The sequence below is a fragment of the Eretmochelys imbricata genome, chromosome 14, assembly GCF_965152235.1.
Source record: "Eretmochelys imbricata isolate rEreImb1 chromosome 14, rEreImb1.hap1, whole genome shotgun sequence".
Lineage (NCBI taxonomy): Eukaryota > Metazoa > Chordata > Testudines > Cheloniidae > Eretmochelys > Eretmochelys imbricata.
Genome location: NC_135585.1, coordinates 7,967,346 through 7,984,792, shown reverse-complemented (window position 1 = coordinate 7,984,792; position 17,447 = coordinate 7,967,346). Strand labels below are relative to the sequence as shown.

The 17,447-nt window shown below is 38.1% G+C and overlaps 1 protein-coding gene across 4 annotated transcripts in view; it reads left to right on the top strand.

Annotated features, from left to right (window-relative positions):
• The window catches only part of HELZ (helicase with zinc finger), a 151,929-nt gene extending 134,759 nt beyond the window's left edge, over positions 1-17,170 (top strand). For all 4 annotated transcript variants that reach the window (XM_077832976.1, XM_077832975.1, XM_077832978.1 and 1 more), the window contains 2 exons: positions 9,052-9,304; positions 15,104-17,170. In XM_077832976.1, coding sequence (XP_077689102.1) covers positions 9,052-9,304; positions 15,104-15,435 — 585 coding nt within the window. In that variant the 3' untranslated portion in view covers positions 15,436-17,170. The remainder of the gene's footprint in view (positions 1-9,051; positions 9,305-15,103) is intronic.
• Positions 17,171-17,447: the final 277 nt, after the last annotated feature.

Sequence of the window (17,447 nt, the reverse complement as noted above, 5' to 3'; positions counted from 1 at the left end):
GGGATGTTGTCAAGTAGTTTAGAGCCAGTGTTGTGATCTATCTCCCAGTTTCAAATGCTCATTATTAAATCCACCTTTCCACTGCCAAGGTTTGAAAATAGTAGCCACCATTTCAGTAAAACCTATACAAAATGTCTTAATGGTGAAGTCTTTAGAGGGTGGAATAGTTCTCAGGGAAAAGTGGTAGGCATTCCACATCACTTTGCAACATTTGGAATGAAACTGGACAAAGTACTGCTAAATAGGTCTTTTCCCTCTCTAAGACTCAACCTATTTAAACTCAGTGGAAAGACCCCTATTGACTTGAGTGGTCTTTTGGTTCAGGCTCAACAGTCTCTGATGCTTTTAAAAAATTGGGCTTCCAAAAAGGAGAAGGCGATGTCAGGGAAGCCAAGTGGTATTTTATCCCCTGTAAATCGTAGCAGCTGAAATTAGACTGGTATATTCTCTCTCTCTGGCTCTGCTTTTTCTGGGTGACATAGTAGCTAGCAGCTGAGGGGCATAACAGGAAATTTCATTCACATGTACGTAGCTAATTTTCATTGACATTTCACAAAAGTGTCTGTTTTCCCCCTTTACCAAGTAAAGATGACTGATGTACTTCATTTATGATATTCCCATCACATGTGTGCTTTTGACAGTCAGGTTAGTGCGATATGAAACAAATACTGATACTATCAGACATTTATCTTCTAACCAAAAGTACCGTCTCTGTCTTTTTAATGGAAAAAGTTGTGATTTTAGTATTTCAGCTCTGAATCACAAATGATCAAAATGTATTTATACTAGTAAGAAGTTATCTTTGGATCTTGAAAATACAGTATTTCATATTGTAGCTTTTCCCCATAAGGATAGCTGATTCTTCTGTGTTCATAGAATCTGAGATAAACTGCTGGCAAGGTTTGTAAAATCAAGGTTACTATTTTATCTTTGAAGGCATTCTGTTTTTCTTTCTTCATTTTTTTTATCTCAGCTAGAATAAGGGCATTAGAAGGGAAAAGGCACAGTGGGGAAATGGAAAGTGTTTAAGGAAAAACGTTCATGTGTCAGAGGGTACTGTGTGCTATCTAGAAATTATTTTCAAGGGATAAAAAGGATCAGTGTGTGAATATACCAAGACTGGCTATAAAGTAAGCAAAAGAACATTTTATAAAATAAGAGGGTAAGATTATAAAGATTTCAGAAGGCCAATCTGTGCATAAGCAAAAAGTGAAGACCACAAGGAAGACTGTTACCCCTACCAAGGTTAATATAAAGAAACAAGGAGCCAGGGATCAGTGTTAGGAGACAGTGAGGTGTTGTAGAGATGGCAGGTATAATTTATGACTGCTGTAAAAAAGTTTGTTTAAAATAAAATCTATGCTAGAGTGTTTACAAATGAGGATGCCAAGTGAATATCTGAATTTCACAGTCCTGGACCTTCCAGGTGAGGATGAAGACATTCAGGGGAAATCAAGACCAATAATAAATTAGAAGACAGAAAAACTGTAGGCCAGTGGTTTCCAAACTAGGGGCGCCACTTGTTCAGGGAAAGCCCCTGGCGGGCCGGGCCGGTTTGTTTACCTGCCACGTCCACAGGTTCGGCTGATTGCAGCTCCCACTGGCCGTGGTTCACTGTTCTCGGCCAATGGGAGCTGCGGGAAGCGGCGCGGGCTGAGGGACGTGCTGGCTGCTGCTTCCCACAGCCCCCTTTGGCCTGGAGCAGCGAACCACGGCCACTGGGAGCTGCGATTGGCTGAACCTGCGGATGCGGCAGGTAAACAAACATGCCCGGCCCGCCAGGGACTTTCCCTGAACAAGCAGTGCTCCTACTTTGGGAACCACTGCTGTAGGCCTTTATCTGATCCATTACAGCAGTTTGAGTAAGGCCTGGTCTACACTAGAAGATTAGATCAGCATAACTACATCACTTAAGGGTGTGAAAAATCCACACCCCTGAGCAGCATAGTTAGGATGCCCAAATCCCCATGTGGAAGCGCTTTCCATCAACCTAGGTACCACCTCTCAGGGAAGTGGATTACCTATACCAATGGAAGACTCCCTGCCATCAGCATAGATAGCGTCTACACTGAAGCACTATAATGGCTCAACTGTGCTGCTGTAGTGTTTTAAGCGTAGACAAGCCCTAAATTTCTGCCCTACTCTCCTGCGCTTTTCCCACCCCCGCCATGGGCAGAGCACACTGTTTCAGCATCTCCTGTGTCTACTGATTGGCAGTGCAGAGTATTTCCATGTGCACATCACCATGGAAATCAAGGCTTCAGACATTACAGGAGGACAACTAAGGTCATGATTATTCAAAGACTTACGCCCATGCTTAACTCTGTGCACATCAGAATTCCAATTGAAGTCAATGGGGCTACTCATTAAGCACTTGTGTAAGTCTTTGTCGGATCAAGGCCTCAGTTTTGTCACTGCTATAATTGGAAGAAAGACAAGTATGTGGGGATCAATTGCTAAATAACAGAAACAACCAGCCTGGCCAGTCAATCTGGCTTTTTCACCTAACAGTCCCTGTGTTTATGTGCTCTCGAAGCGAGTGAGAATGAGAACTAGAGGGTATTTTTAAAATGTCATAGTCAAGATGAATTTAACAAGTGAGTTTTCACTGTGCTACAGCCTGTATTGCTGACATTCTTACAGTGTGGGAGGAGGGTTTGCCACTGCTGAAGGTTTATGCATGTTTTTGTTCATTTTCACCGTTAGGGCTAAATACAAGAGAGATGCAGAGTACTCTCAACTCCCATTGCATTCACTGGGGCTTGAGTACACTCAGCCCTGAGTCATGAGGGTGTGGCTAGGGTAAGCTTTTTGCTCTTGTTTTTAACGCAATTTAATTGATTGCCAATTAATCAAGTCAGCAAACACATTTGTAAATGCTAGTATAGGCACTCCACAAATGTTTGATGCAGAATACAAAGCCGGAGTATTTAAACTCTACATGGGTGGAGTGAGGGGTCACTTGAGATGTTAAATGTATCCCCAAACCGGGGCCAGGGGGCACAGATCCTGCTGCCGCTGTACCAGTTGCAGAAGATAATAGTGCCACTGGATCTGAAGGAATATGGATCTGCGGCTCATCCCTTAGCCCACGTTAGAGTGGCTTTCTCAATCTGCCTATGTGGGGCCAGTCTGAAGATCTTTCTCTGTGGTATATAGTGGGTGCTGACCTACCTGCATATCCCTTGTGCACCAGAATGAAATGTGTGTGAAGCTTTTTGAGGAAGAATGCTGCTCTCTCTTACCTGATTGTATTTTAGTTATCATTGCCTTTTCCAGAAACTCAGGATTTGTGTTTTAAAATCTTAAACTTTACTATGTACTGAAATACTTTGTTTTAGGCAGAATATGTTATGTTCTTTGTATATAACTAAGTGCAGGAGCTAAATGTGTACATAGCATTGAATAGTTCATGCATTTTAAGATTTAAATGATGTGCTGTGATGGACAGATAATTTTCAGTTTTCCTGCAGACTTTATTGAGTATTGTCTCCTTGGAGCAGGTATTATTGGAAACAAATATGAATTGTTGTAAAGTTATCAGAGTTATCGCATTGCTACACAGGTAGTAAATAAATGTTTTTAGCTGAAACAGCTTGTACATCTGCAACATGCCTGTGTTTTTATATCTGATGACCTGTGAGAGATACTTTGTCCTTTTTTCTCATTAATCTTACCATAGACTTGATATTGCAGAGTAGTAAGATAAGTAGTACAGAGAAATATTTCACAATTCAAAGGATGTTTTACTCTGAAATCTGTATTACCTTTGTAGGTAGCCATATCCATATAGATACTTTGTGTTTCTTCATAAATTAGTGTTACAGTACACACATTTGTTGTCCACACCTGATTCCTTTTTGTATGTGCAGATCTGACATCAATTAAGAAGTCTGAAATGCGTTCCTATGTCGTATAATATTCTAAGCCAGACGAAGGCAAGAAAGCATTGACTTCTGTGCAGCTGTCCAATCATTTGTTGCTATTTTTCATCTGTTTCTAAGTTTACAAAATATGACACAAGGGGAACTGGATATAGTAGTTTTGCCAGCCGGAATCTAACTTATTCAGCAATAATAATTTAGTTTTTTTTAAACTGAGAGACAATCTGTAAGCCCTATGGAATTGCTTCTCTTTCTATTATCCTGTGCATTAAAAATATATATCAGCAGGAAAATCTACACCTATACATATACTGTGAATAGTGATATCTGCCCTGAATACTGAGAGCAGTGAAATTAGTAAAGCCAATTCTGTTACATTAAACCAAAGAAATTGGCATTGCATGTTTAGCTAAAGCCATTTACAAAATAAAATTGGTCTTCAACACTTCCACAAAAAATAATAAAAGTAAAATTACTTGTAAATGGGTAATTTTTAAAACTGAAGTTCGTGGGAAGGAGTATCTAATGCACTCATTTAAGTTGAACTTAAATGTTCTGTGTATCAACTTCTTTTTTTTAATGCCTCAGAAAAGGATTGGCTGTAACATACGCATCAAATTTCTGTTTTAAGGATTTAAAAAAAAACCAAAACCTGAATCAACCTTCCTTTCTCCTTCTTTGTCTGCCAGATCTAGCTGTATAACCTCCTTTTATGGTAGATAATATATTCTGAATTCTTTGAGATGTTAGTGGGGACAAACTCTTTTTGAATTTGCATGTTACCTGTGTAACAAATAATTCAGGTTTTGAATTCAATGGATGAATCCTGGCTCCGCTGAAGTTAAGGGCAAAACTCCCATTGACTTCACTGGGACCAGGCTTTCACCTGTTGTTTCTGAATGATGATTGGTACTATGGGCTTGCTCCTGTGCTCATACTATTAATGTTCATGGGAATTTATCCTTATTCACCTTCGCCCTATTTATTTCAGACCATTTCTCCAGTTTGTCAAGATCCTTTTGAATTTTAATCCTGTCCTCCTAAGCGCTTGCAACCCCTCCCAGCTTGGTATCGTCCACAAACTTTATAACTGTGCCATTATCCAACCATTTATGAAGCTATTGAATAGATATTGATAAACACTATGAATTTTATTTTAAATATTTAAATATATATATTTAAAATTGAGTTTAATTGCATAGAATCCTCTGTGTAAAGTACCTATGTTTCCCCAGGAATGTGAGAGAGAGGCATTGCCTTTTCTTGAGAAGCAGGCATCTTCCTACATACACAGTTGTTCTGATATGGTTGATCGCTTCCCTTCCACCCATTGAATCTGGTGATTAGAAAGCAGGTGCATGTGGTTCTCAACCAGGGATATGCGTACCCCTGCACGTACGCAGAGGTCTTCCAGAGGGTACATCAGCTTATCTAGATATTTGCCTAATTTTACAACAGGCTACATAAAAAGTACTAGTGAAGTCAGTACAAACTAAAATTTCTTACAGTGATTTGTTTATACTGCTCTATATACTGTATTCCAAAATGTATTCCAGTTGATTTATTTGATAATTATATGGTCATGAGAGAGTCGGGAATTTGTCAGTAATAGTGCGCTGTGACACTTTTGTATTTTCATGTCTGATTTTGTAAGCAACTAGTTTTAAAGTGAGGTGAAACTTGGAGAACACAAGACAAATCAGGTTCCTGAAAAGGGGTACAGTAGTCTTGAGAGCCACTGTGTTAGACCACCCCTGTGAGCCATTTGCCATGGGAGCCTCTTCTTCCCTAAAACACTATCATGGCTTTTAATCAATCCTGCCTTCTGTATAACCAACAGAGATTAAAGAGGCAGAAATATAACTTGAGAGCCAGATCCTGTGTGGCTGAAAATCAGTATAGTTCCATAATGGAGTTATGTCTACACCAAATAAAGATCTATCCTTGCATGTTTTTACAAGCACCAGGTATTTAATGTTAGGTCAGTGGGGCTACTCACATAAGGGTTTCAGGACCCAGACCCTCATGGAGCTTTTTAACCTTTGATTTAAGATGCAAATTTAAACTCTAAAAGCAGCAGCAACATATTGGATACATTACGTATCCAGGGTGTTCTGCCACCAATGTCCTAAAACAAAATTGTCAGAAGCAGCCTTCCTGTTGGGGGAATTCAAGATATATCACAGTCAAACTCTAATTGCATGGTTAGGGATTGAAGGAAAACAATGATTCAGCTATTTTTATCTACACAAACTGACACGTTCCCTCTTTTTCTAAAGATACTTTTTTAAAGGTGGCTCATAATTGGAGGCTTAAGTGCTCTATATTGAAGAGGAGAAAGCTAGAGCAGAGAGATTCACAATAGCTCAAAATGTCACTGCTCAGTGTCTGACATTTTTCCCTTGGATATAATACGTGCCCTGAACTCTGGAGTGCATGTGAAAAACCTTCATTCTGATGCAATTTCTCCTGCGTAGTTTGTGACAAACAGTATTTCTAAGGTGACTGTTGTTTACTGTGGCTGCTACAAAGAGAGAGTCTGATCCTGTAAGATGCCGAGCATCTTCACCTCTCGATCTGGTGAAGTGCTGGGCGCTCTGGACTCCCACTGACCCCCATGCTCCTTCAGAGCTGTGCAGGGTCACATAAATCATCATACAGGAGGCAGACTGACCCCAATAAATCAAATACAGAGAAAATATTGATAGTGCCAATGTGGAAAGTATGTTTTCTAGGTGCATCCCCCTTCAGTTTACCATTTATCAGATTATTTTTCATTCTATCAATGTGATCAAACTACAGTACTAACATACAGAATTACATTTAGGGCTAGAACTTCAGGCATTAGCCAATTTGATTTTGGCAGGATTTTCATTGAAAGTCAATGGGAGTTAGGCACCTAACTTGCTTAGGCGCTTTTGTAAATCTAATGATGACCTATTTGCATCTCGGGCACCTAAATACCTTTTTAAATCTGGCCCCAGTTCAAAACATCAAAAAAAGTTCTTTTGAATTATTCTAGGCCATAATATTAATTTATGTAATATCTGATTGAAATATATTACATTTTATTTACGCTTTGGAAATATGATATGGACTCAGTCTTGCTGCCATTAAAATCAACGGCAAACCTCCTGCTGACTTTAGTAGTAGCAAGAAACCTATGAATATGTTCATTAATTTGCTAGCATTTTATTCTTTGATTGGCCAGTCATACTGGATGTGCCCACAAGCAGATACATTGGGGGAGCAATGTATGCTTCTTACATTTTATTTAATAAAAATATGGTTTTTTTTAAAGCAAATTAAGAAAAGAAAATCCTGTGTCCCAAAAGCTGTAGCCAAAAGAGGCTTTGGAAGAAAACTTTCCTTCAAGACTATCTTACTCTTTTTAACAATCAAAGAATTTTACAATTAAGTTGTCTCTAATGATCAGTTATTCTCTAATATCTGCCTCAGGTCATGGTCTCTCCATTTACAAAAAGCCTGTGAAAACTAAATGTGTTTTAAACTTATTTCAGGCATAGAGCCTGGTTTTTAAAAGACACCCTCTCTTCCCTGCAAATCAGATACAGCAGTTAGATCAAAATGGCCTCAGTCAAGACCATATATTTGCACACACAGTTATTTACCTGGTCTCGCTTTACATGCCAGCAAATGCCCTTTTAAATATATGGTCCTTAATCTCCATCACTCTGTGCATTCCCCCCCGCCCCCCTTTTTCAGTGCAGTCTCCTTATTTGACTTTTTATGCTACTAGCTTTTTAACATTTGAATTGTGGTTGCGCCTGGAGGCCAGTTAGATAGGGCACCGTGGAGTCACACAGAAAATGACAGTCCTTGCCCCAAATTGCTTGCAGTCAGGTGTTCTGTTTGTATTTTAAGATTTATTTCATTTGTTATATTTTCAGCTTTGTAAATAAAATTTTTAGTATTTTCATGCTTTTCTATTATATACATAGTATTATTCTACTTACTATTGCGATAGCACTTTTTCATGGACACTTATTGGTCTTTTAGTACTGATTTTTTGGGGTGGAATATGGTAATATCAGGCTAATTTTTAAAGCTGTTTTTTATCTCCTGTGCAGCGTCTCTGCTCAAATGCTCTCTGCATCTCTACTCAAAATGGGACTTCCTTACTCGGAAATGTGAAATTAGGGGCCTGCACTTCAAAACAATTTTTGGTGTTTTGCCTTTCTCAGTCCATATTTGTCCCCTGCAGAAATCTCCACTTTCACACTACTGTACGTTTGCGCTGCCGTCATCTAGAAGTAACTTTACCTGTGCCTTATTTAGACAAGTTCACGCCACCAGAGAAGGGTAAAACTGTGGGACACCTGTCTTCCCCCAAATGACCATTAGAGTCCATCTTAAAGCAAAATAAGGCTCTCCCTCTTCTTTCACTCAGTTGTGACCATAATTTCTACATTGCTCCAACTTTATCTTTTTCACTAAACCTTAACAGAGGGTGTCTACCCTGAATTGCCCAAGCATTTAGAGCATCCGTAAATCTCAACTATTGGTACCGAGGGGTTAATGCATCTCCTGTCTTTTTCATCTTCACTGTCTGCAAGATCAATGGAAGCAAGTCTTTTCTGTGTTTTCAAATACAGTTCTTTGCATTATTCCCCGTGATAACAAACCGTTCTTCAAAGCATTTGTTCTCTGTGCGCATATCTTTATGCAAAGGCCAGCATATAAATATGACCTCATCCTTTCCCAAATCCTGGTATGCAAGTCATTCCTGTGTTATAGTAGAAATCAGAGGTCAAACCTGCCAGTTATTTTCTATACATTGTAATTGAGCATTTTCACCTGTTCATGTAAATGCCCCTCTCCCTTATTTAAGCCTTTGGAGACTAAATTTGCATGTTTATAGAGAGATACTGTGCAAAAGAAAACTAACGTTAGGTTGAGATATCCAGTATTTACAAATCAAGAAATCTCAACCTTAACTCTACTCTCTTTGTTATATGCTTTAAGTTATTGTTGCTGTTTATCATTAACAGTCTTTGTCAATTAATGCAATCATTACTAGCGGGAATTTCTTAAGATTTTTCAGTGTTTGAAGGCACTTTCACAAGTGGATTTGTAAGAGAGATGTAGGGGGGAAATTGTCATAACATGTATGCCAGCGAATTAAAGAACTTTTTTTTTTATTCAGTATGAACCAAGAGGACCAGGCAGGCCGTTGTACCAAAGAAGAATTTCCTCTAGTTCAGTCCAGGCTTGTTCTGAAGATTTTAACACTCCTCAAGACAATCTTGGTCAGTGTAAAGAGCTTCAGGACCATAGTAACCAGTCTTCTTTCAACTATTCATCCCCTGAGTTGTGGGTAAACTCCACCTCATCTGCCCCATATCAGAACATTCCATGCAACGGATCCAACAGAGCAGTACCACCCAGAGAACTGTTAGGTAAGTAGTCTTTCTCTTTTTCTAAATCCCTCCACTTGCCTTACTGGGGTGAACTGCTTGAACCGGAGTGACAAACTCTAAATGAGGCTTAGCTGCTCTTCACAACGTATGTGTATTGTCTGCTGAGACTTGAAGCGAATTTAGGCAAAATATTTCTGAAGGGTTCATTATTTTGGTTTTTAATTTTTGTGCACAAGTCCTATTTTCATATACTGTTGTCTCAGGTAGTTAGCAGGTTGACCGAGAAGTGAATGCTATGAAGCATTTCCTCCAAATAGCTCCACTCTCCTCCAGAAATATTACTAAGTTCAAACATTCTCTTCCGTTGATTCAAGTTCAGCCAGTTTGTGCTTAACAGGACCTGGTGACAAAAGGGGTGTGGTGTGAGATATGTTGTTTCACCTTAAAGCAGTGGTTGCTGTTACTGCCACCATCTTAGATTTTGATGGTGATCTATAGAAATTGAGTTTGAGATCTCAGTGCACTTCCTAGTGAACTCACATGCTTAAACGTGTCAGTGCTATAGGCCATCATAGCACATTGACAGATAGACATGGGTACATCACAGAAGAATCACACTTGAAACTGGCTTCCTTGCTGGCAGTGGAGACTGATTTATCATGGACATGGAACTAGTTTTTCACTGCTGGAGGGGCTCACTCCAGAACAGAGCTCGGACAGCATAGGGAATCTTGCTCTGCTACTTTGCAAACAAGAAGTCTGCCAGTATGGCACCCTTTCTCCACACTTATTTCAAATAAAAAACAAGCTCTCTTTTGTTTTTTAAGTTTTATTTTATCAGTATTAATGTATCTGAACTTTCCATATAAGTATTAACAACTCTTATTCATAGCCACTGTTTATTATCTTTAAAAGACCTATTTGTATTTGGTCAACTTCTTAAAACCAATAGTGTCATGCAGTTTCTGCTTCCTTTCGGTTTCATGGTGCACTAGTTACTAAGGTGTTTTAAATTAATGGCATATGTACTAAAAGAAAAGTCAGCAGAGAGTGAACGAAAAAACTGATACAGATTAGCTGCAGTGCTTTAGAATTATTTTCTTCTCATGCATTTTACGTTTTCAGAGTGCTAAAATTTTGATCTTCCAAAACACTATTGGAAATATTATATCCTCAGTTACTGCAGCAATGTTAGCGTCATGGTTGTGCCTTTGCAAGTTTAGGGCACATCCTTTAAAATATTGATATTCCTCTTTGCCCTGGAAAAATATATTCTCTCTCACTACAGCGGCATCCAGATCTGATGTTGCTCTAGGCTTTTCGGTTTGCTGATGTGATGGAAGCTCTGAAACTCCTGCTAGACTATGTTGGGATAAATATGTATCACGTTTCATTGATTTAGTGTAAAGGTTGAGAGTAAGGCTCTCAAGCAAAATCCTCAAAGGAAATAGGGATATATAAAATGTACCTTACATATCTATTGCTACCAACTGATAAATCCTAAAGCCAGCTGGGCAAGTTAGACTAGCATCAGTATTTGATACAAACATGTTTCCATTCTTAGGCATGGAAGCCATTTTTATGAATGAATAAATAAATACACACACACACACACATTTGTTATGTCTAGCACCTAATGCAAAGAAACACAATCCACTTTTGAGGTCTTCTAAGTTTTTCTGTGTTTCTAGTTTTGCAGGCCTAATTCTAGTCCAATCTTAACTCTCCTCTGTGGTACTAATTGTTAGTGACTAGGCCCCAGCAATTTCAGTGTTTGTGGCTGATGTTATTTTATCCATCTGAAATAAGACGCTAGTATTGCACCCCTGCCTTGACTCATTGCCTGGAATGAGCAGTCGTTGACAGCAGAGGGTGGAGGGGCTCACATTTTGGGACATCAGGAATGGAAGCAACAAGAATATTTAAAAATGCAGCCATTGGATTCATGGAGTACAAGAGGACTGCCATAAAATTGTTCTGGGTTTTTGCACACTCTTGAAGGCTATTCCTAGATTGCAGTTTGAGAGACTTGACATACATTCTGCTGTATGTGACTTTCTTTTTTAGACTGAGCATAGGTTAAGTTGTTGTCAGTGGTATTTAGTATGTATTTCTTTCTGTGTTGGGTGCCTCATTTACAGTTCTTTCTCCCCCGGGGCCCTCATGCAAGTCATCTGGCCTCTCTCTTTAATCTTTTGCTTTCTTTTTGTAAGCTACATAACCCTGTCTGTTCTTTCTTTCTGTCTGTCGACCTTTCTGTTAAAAACAAACCTGTTCAGGAGGTGTCTGTAGCCTTTCTAATATGAGGCTGTTCTGTGTACTTATTTCTTTGTTCTTGATAATCATCCTGTACTGGTGTTTTTGTATACTCAACTCATGAAATTAACATTTAATTTTTAAAGATGGGAACAATTACAAAATATGCCCACTGCCCATCACCGGCATTATTTTAGATTTCATTTGTATCATTATCCTCCAAATAAACGGCTGAGTTTTCCTAGCTCCTGGAAGACAGGAGCAGAATTCCCCAGCTAAAAGTATGGCACTTCATTAGGATTCAGAAAATTCACTTGAAAGCCGTTCCATACTCGTTGCTTTAAAGCACAATTTTCTTATAGTTGCAGGAGGAGTTAAATATGGAGCAAGAACATATCAATTAACAAGAGTGCATTCAGTCTAAAACATCAGTAATAAGTTGGGTTGCACTGGAAGTCTGAGTTTCAGTTTGTGAATGCGTTATGTACAGTGCTGTAAATTTTAATTTTAGCCTGTTTAAGCTATGAAACGAGAAGAAAAGTGAAAGACACTCCCCACCCTGGGAGATCTGTCTCATTGGATAAAGAGTGTTTGAATTAACATAGGTCCCAACATGAGGCATCTTTTCTCTAATAGGTCAGCTAGTCCACCCTGTGCATCATGGGAGGATCAGTGTGAATAACTGACAGAAGATGGGTGACTCCTGAATATCTCTCCTACTGATTTCACAGCTTCTCCTTCCTTAGCAGATTGTTGCCTTGCCTACCTGTTCTTATAATAGTTTCTCCTAATAGTTAACCCAGGCTTTCTCTCCTACGTAGAAAACTAATTGGGAAACAACTTCTTTGACCTTATACGGTAACATTATTGGGCTAATGTGAAATGTGTCTTGTGGCACACAAATAAATACATCCTCTCTTGGTATGTAAGAGCCAAGGCATTCTGACCTTATAGCACAGAATTAAGTTTACTGACTTAATGTAATCAGCTTTTCCTGATGAAATAGAAACTATGGCCTTACCATGCAGTGTTTATGGATTGTATCATATACCTCTGGGTGATAGCTCCTGAGCACACACTAGACCTGTGTACAGCAAGATCAGGAAATTGGTTTCCTTTTGACTGAAGATAAAAGCACCAATATAGAGGTCCGTAAACAGTAGCACTTGTACTATAATACTGTGTCCCTAGAGGGGGAACTATCACAAACAGTATTTGGTTAGAAAGTAATGTCTTGCACCTGTTAAAATTATGCGAGTTGCAAAAATAAGTTTAAAATAACACAGGAGATTGAAAACAAATGGTTATCGTGCATCCTTTGAAATCGTACCATATGCGTAAGCAGTGCTGTACAACAGATCAGATCTGCCAGATCATTCACCGTGTTTTTACGCACCGTGATTTGTTGCTATGAAAATATCTTATTTGTATAGCACTCATCACAGCAAAGGATCCCAAGCCATTTTACAAACTTGGGAAACAGTGAAATATAATCCGTTTAGGACTTCTCTGGGTGAAAGGCAGACACTGTTTCCCAGTGCATGGCAACACACTGTGACTTGTGGTGCCTTGAGAAGGAAAATTATAACTATGTAATACAAACGGAAAATAATTGCCACTGTTTAATTGCCCTGTAAAAGGGGCTAAAGTTCTTTTACGAATGCTAGCACTCATAAAACAGAAATAATTCCTGGGTCTTGGTATAAACATTGCCTAAAATAGGTAACAATATTAAGGCCAAAGTCATTTAATAAGAGATTATTTTTGTCAAAAACTGGAAAGATTAATTGTGAGGTGCAGTTTTTTGTCTAGTATAGTCTCTTATTAAATCACTTTGGCCGTAATTTGGGCAGCCCTCAATATTCATCTTGTTCCAACAGCATGTTGTTGCCTGATTCTCACTTTCAGTAGTGTTTTAAGTGTATGTGATGGCCACTCAGACAAGACAATCTGATGGCCACTCACATGAGTAATGGAATATAAAAGACACTAATTTTTGTTCACAAATATTTCATTCTGGATGATTCATCTGACAGTACAGCAAATGAGTTAACCCTTTCCTTTTAAAATAAAGAGCCTCAATTATTCTGAATATCTGAATATCTAAAGCAGTGATTTGGTTTACCATACCTTGGTATAACAAAAGATTGTATCTTGTGAAACGTACCCAACTTTGAAATATAGAATATATTTTACAGTAAGATATATTTATATCTGACCTATTATGCTCAGGTTGGCTCTTCCTCATTTTTAATATCTTTGTTTGCAGGATAAGAGTTAACTAATAGTCATGAATAATTTTGCAAAATGGGAGAAAAAGGAGACCCACATTTCCTCAGACATCATTAAATTATACTGTTAGGCCCTGTCCTGCATATAGTTATGCGCATGTTAAGTTACAGTACATGAGTATTAATAAATCATAATATTTGTATTACCATAGTGCTCGGAGCCAGGTCATGGACCAGAACCTCACTGTGCCAGATTACTCCCATGCTCAAAATTCATTGTATGACTGTTTGCAAGATACTGGGCTCTAGGCCATCAGGAAATATTCTTTAGCTTCCACTTAAATTGAAATGTCTTATTTTATTTTTTGTTTCTAAAACAACGTCTTGCTTAAAAAACACACAAATACTAGTACTGAATGCCTTCATCTTAAATTCTGCCTTCAGTTACACCTTGTAATGCTATTGCCTATGTTACTCAAGGTAGAATTCAACCCCCTGCACAGGGGGAATGTAAAGCTGCAGCTGGAGGATTAGCGTAATCGATCTATAAAGAATTTCCAAAATAAGGAACCAGAGAAATGTGTGATCAGCCCCTGGCATGTTACAGGTGTGAAACTGACACAACTACACTGAAGATGTGTGACATGCTGTAATAAGAAAGAGGTCTTTTAAACTAATTGGAAATCAGTAAGAAAAAAGTAATGTTCTCTCAGGGCTCAATCCTGCGAAATACTGTGTGCTCTTGACCTCGATCCAGTAAGGCACTTAAGCATGTGCCTGACTTTAAGCATGCAAATTGCCCCACTGGCTGCTGTTGAAGTTAAGGAAGTGCTTAAACTGGATTGAGTCAGCGCTGTGCAGGACGGAGCCATCATTGGAATCGGAGTGGCTCATGGTAAATCTATGAAGGATAGGTACTAAAATCTTATTTTTACCTGATTTTCGAACTAGCAGCACCTTTTCAGTATTCACATTTCTGCTGAAGTTATTTGTGTGTCAGATTTTTTCAGTTCCAGTACATAATCTGTAGGGGCTAAATCCTTACATTCCCACTCAGTCCTTACTCGCAGTGGGATTAGTCCCTCTGTCTCCTACAGACGTGGATGTAGTAAGGCTTATTTGCTTGTACAAAAGAGAGGACTAAGCAAAAAAGTAGTCTGAAGCGAGAATCATTTGAAAAGAAGCCCTGAGGAAATCTAATAATGTTCTCAAGCCTTCTGTCATTTCAACTTAATATTGAGGTTCTGCAGTATCTGCATGTCAGTTTATCATTGTGTATGAGGGCATCAGCAAACGGATTTCACTTATGAAGGCTATTTAGTTAAACCGGCTTTATTTGTTCTGTTTCCAGCTCCACCGAAGACAGTCAAACCCCCAGAGGATCACCTGAAAGCCGAAAACATACCGCTGTCCAATTCCTTCAACTATAACATGCTGCAGCATCTCGGCCAGTTCCCACCCCTCATGCCCAACAAGCAGATCATCGAATCAAACAGCAACAGCCAGCAGAATGCTGGGGGGAACAAGCCTGCCATGTCCTACGCAAGTGCTCTGCGGGCTCCGCCAAAGCCCAAACCTCCTCCTGAGCAGGCAAAAAAGAATAGTGACCCTTTGTCTTTGTTTCAGGAACTTAGCCTAGGTAGTTCATCAGGTAGCAATGGCTTTTACTCCTATTTTAAATAATCAGATTATTTTTTTTAGAGAGAATTTAATTTCTATCTGTGTCAGTAGATCTAAGATAGTTGGGGCTTCACCTGTAGTTGAAACTATTCCCTTTGTTTCTATTAGTAAATATATCCTCACTTAATTGCTTTGCTGCTAGACTTGCAACTAATTTTTTAATTATATTCCATTATTTTGCATTTTTTGATGTGGGTCAGAATTTTGAAAGCTTTTATGTAGAACACACACACACACACAAACACACACACATTATTTTTTAATTTGTGTAATGTTACCAATGTGTTGCATTAAGCTAGCAGCTAAGAGGTTAACTGTGCAACTTTAAAAAAAATAAAAATAAAAAAAAAGTTTGTCTAAATTGTATTTAAAAAGAAATTGTAAGTAGCAATTACATTTATTCAATAACATTAGCATACTGTGCTGGGTTTCTGTACCAGAAATGGCCAGTTAATGTAAAAATGTATGTTATTTCTGCTTAAATTCATTTAATTTTTTTTTTTAAATAAAGGTGCAGCATCTTATAAATACTTTCAGTTTTATCAGCTTTTTTGTGAAGGGATGCTGCATTCTGAGACTTTTATAGTTTTAGATTCTGTATGATGTGGTATTGTATTCTCCATCCACTGTAGGGTACAGTAAAGGCATTCTTTGCAGACACTTGCCATTGTTTGGAAACATTCAGATAAAAAGCATTGGTAGACTTAAAAAAATGCTCTACATTTTATTTTTAGACAAGCTACTAATTTAAGCTTGTTTGAAAGGTTAATTTGATAGGTTTTTTAAATGAATCATGAAGCTGAAAATAAATTTTTAGGTATGTTGGTGCTTAGTAGATTTAATAACTATTTTAAAAAAAATTGCGTGAATTTAGTAAAATACTTGTTTTTTTTCCACTATGCATGTGTAAATGTTTGTAATCTGGCTTTTTTCTCCCCTTCGCCAGTGGTATAAAGATAAAGAATTGTGCCGCTTTAAGGTTTTTTTGGGGGGGTTTTTTGGTTTTTTTCTCCTGGGTTTTTTTTTTTTTCTTCCAGTAAAACTTTTGGTACATTATTTGATGTTTACATTAAAATGTGACATTATACAAAGAAATTCAAATATTTTGCTAACTGTTTTGTTTGAGGAACATCATTAAAGAAGAGATTTAATGTTTGTCAAAGCTGTATCCAAATTTATCTAAATCTTCTTTGGGACTAAAATGATGAACTTGTTTATCTCTATGAGTTCTACTCAAGATCTCCACAACCCTAGTCCTTTATAACAACATATAGCAAGAGAATTCTACAGTGTATGTAAAGATGAAAGAGAAATCTTTGGAGAAAAGCTCTAAGGATAAAATTTATACTTTAGGATTTCTGGTCTTGTACATTGTTCATAATTTTGAAATGAAGGGATGTATCTTTATAGCTTTTCCGGAGGTGGTGGTAGTCCTTCTACACTTCAAGAGATCTCTTTACATCTGGGACACAATTGATTTTTCACAAGACTGGGATTGATTTATTTACAATATTCCTCCAGTAGACGTCAGAATTACGATTTCAGAGTTGTGTGGGGGTTTTAACTTCATGTTTCTCATTGGAATTGCGCATCTTCTCTCCCACCCCCTACTTGAAAAACATAAGGGTTAATTCCAGACTTTTACAGCTGTCAGTGAGAGGCTGTGATGATGAGCAGTGCTTGCTGCTATATTCAATCAGATTTTTGTTCTGGTTATAATAAATTTATTTGTTTTTGACTTTGGGTTATAAGCTGTGGGTCTTTACATAAAAAGACTCATTTAAATTCAATACACCACAGAGGTTTGAATGGGTTCTAAAATCTTTGCTGGGTTCATGGTTCAGAAACTTAGATGAAAACCTGCTTTTCCTGCTTTAAAGAAGAACATGCATACCTAGTTAATCTGTGTCTTACTATACAAAACCAAACAAAAGATGTCAGGGGATGGGTGGAAAATCACTTCCAAATACTGCTTAGCAATTTGATGCATAGCACCAGATCAAGAGGATCCAAAA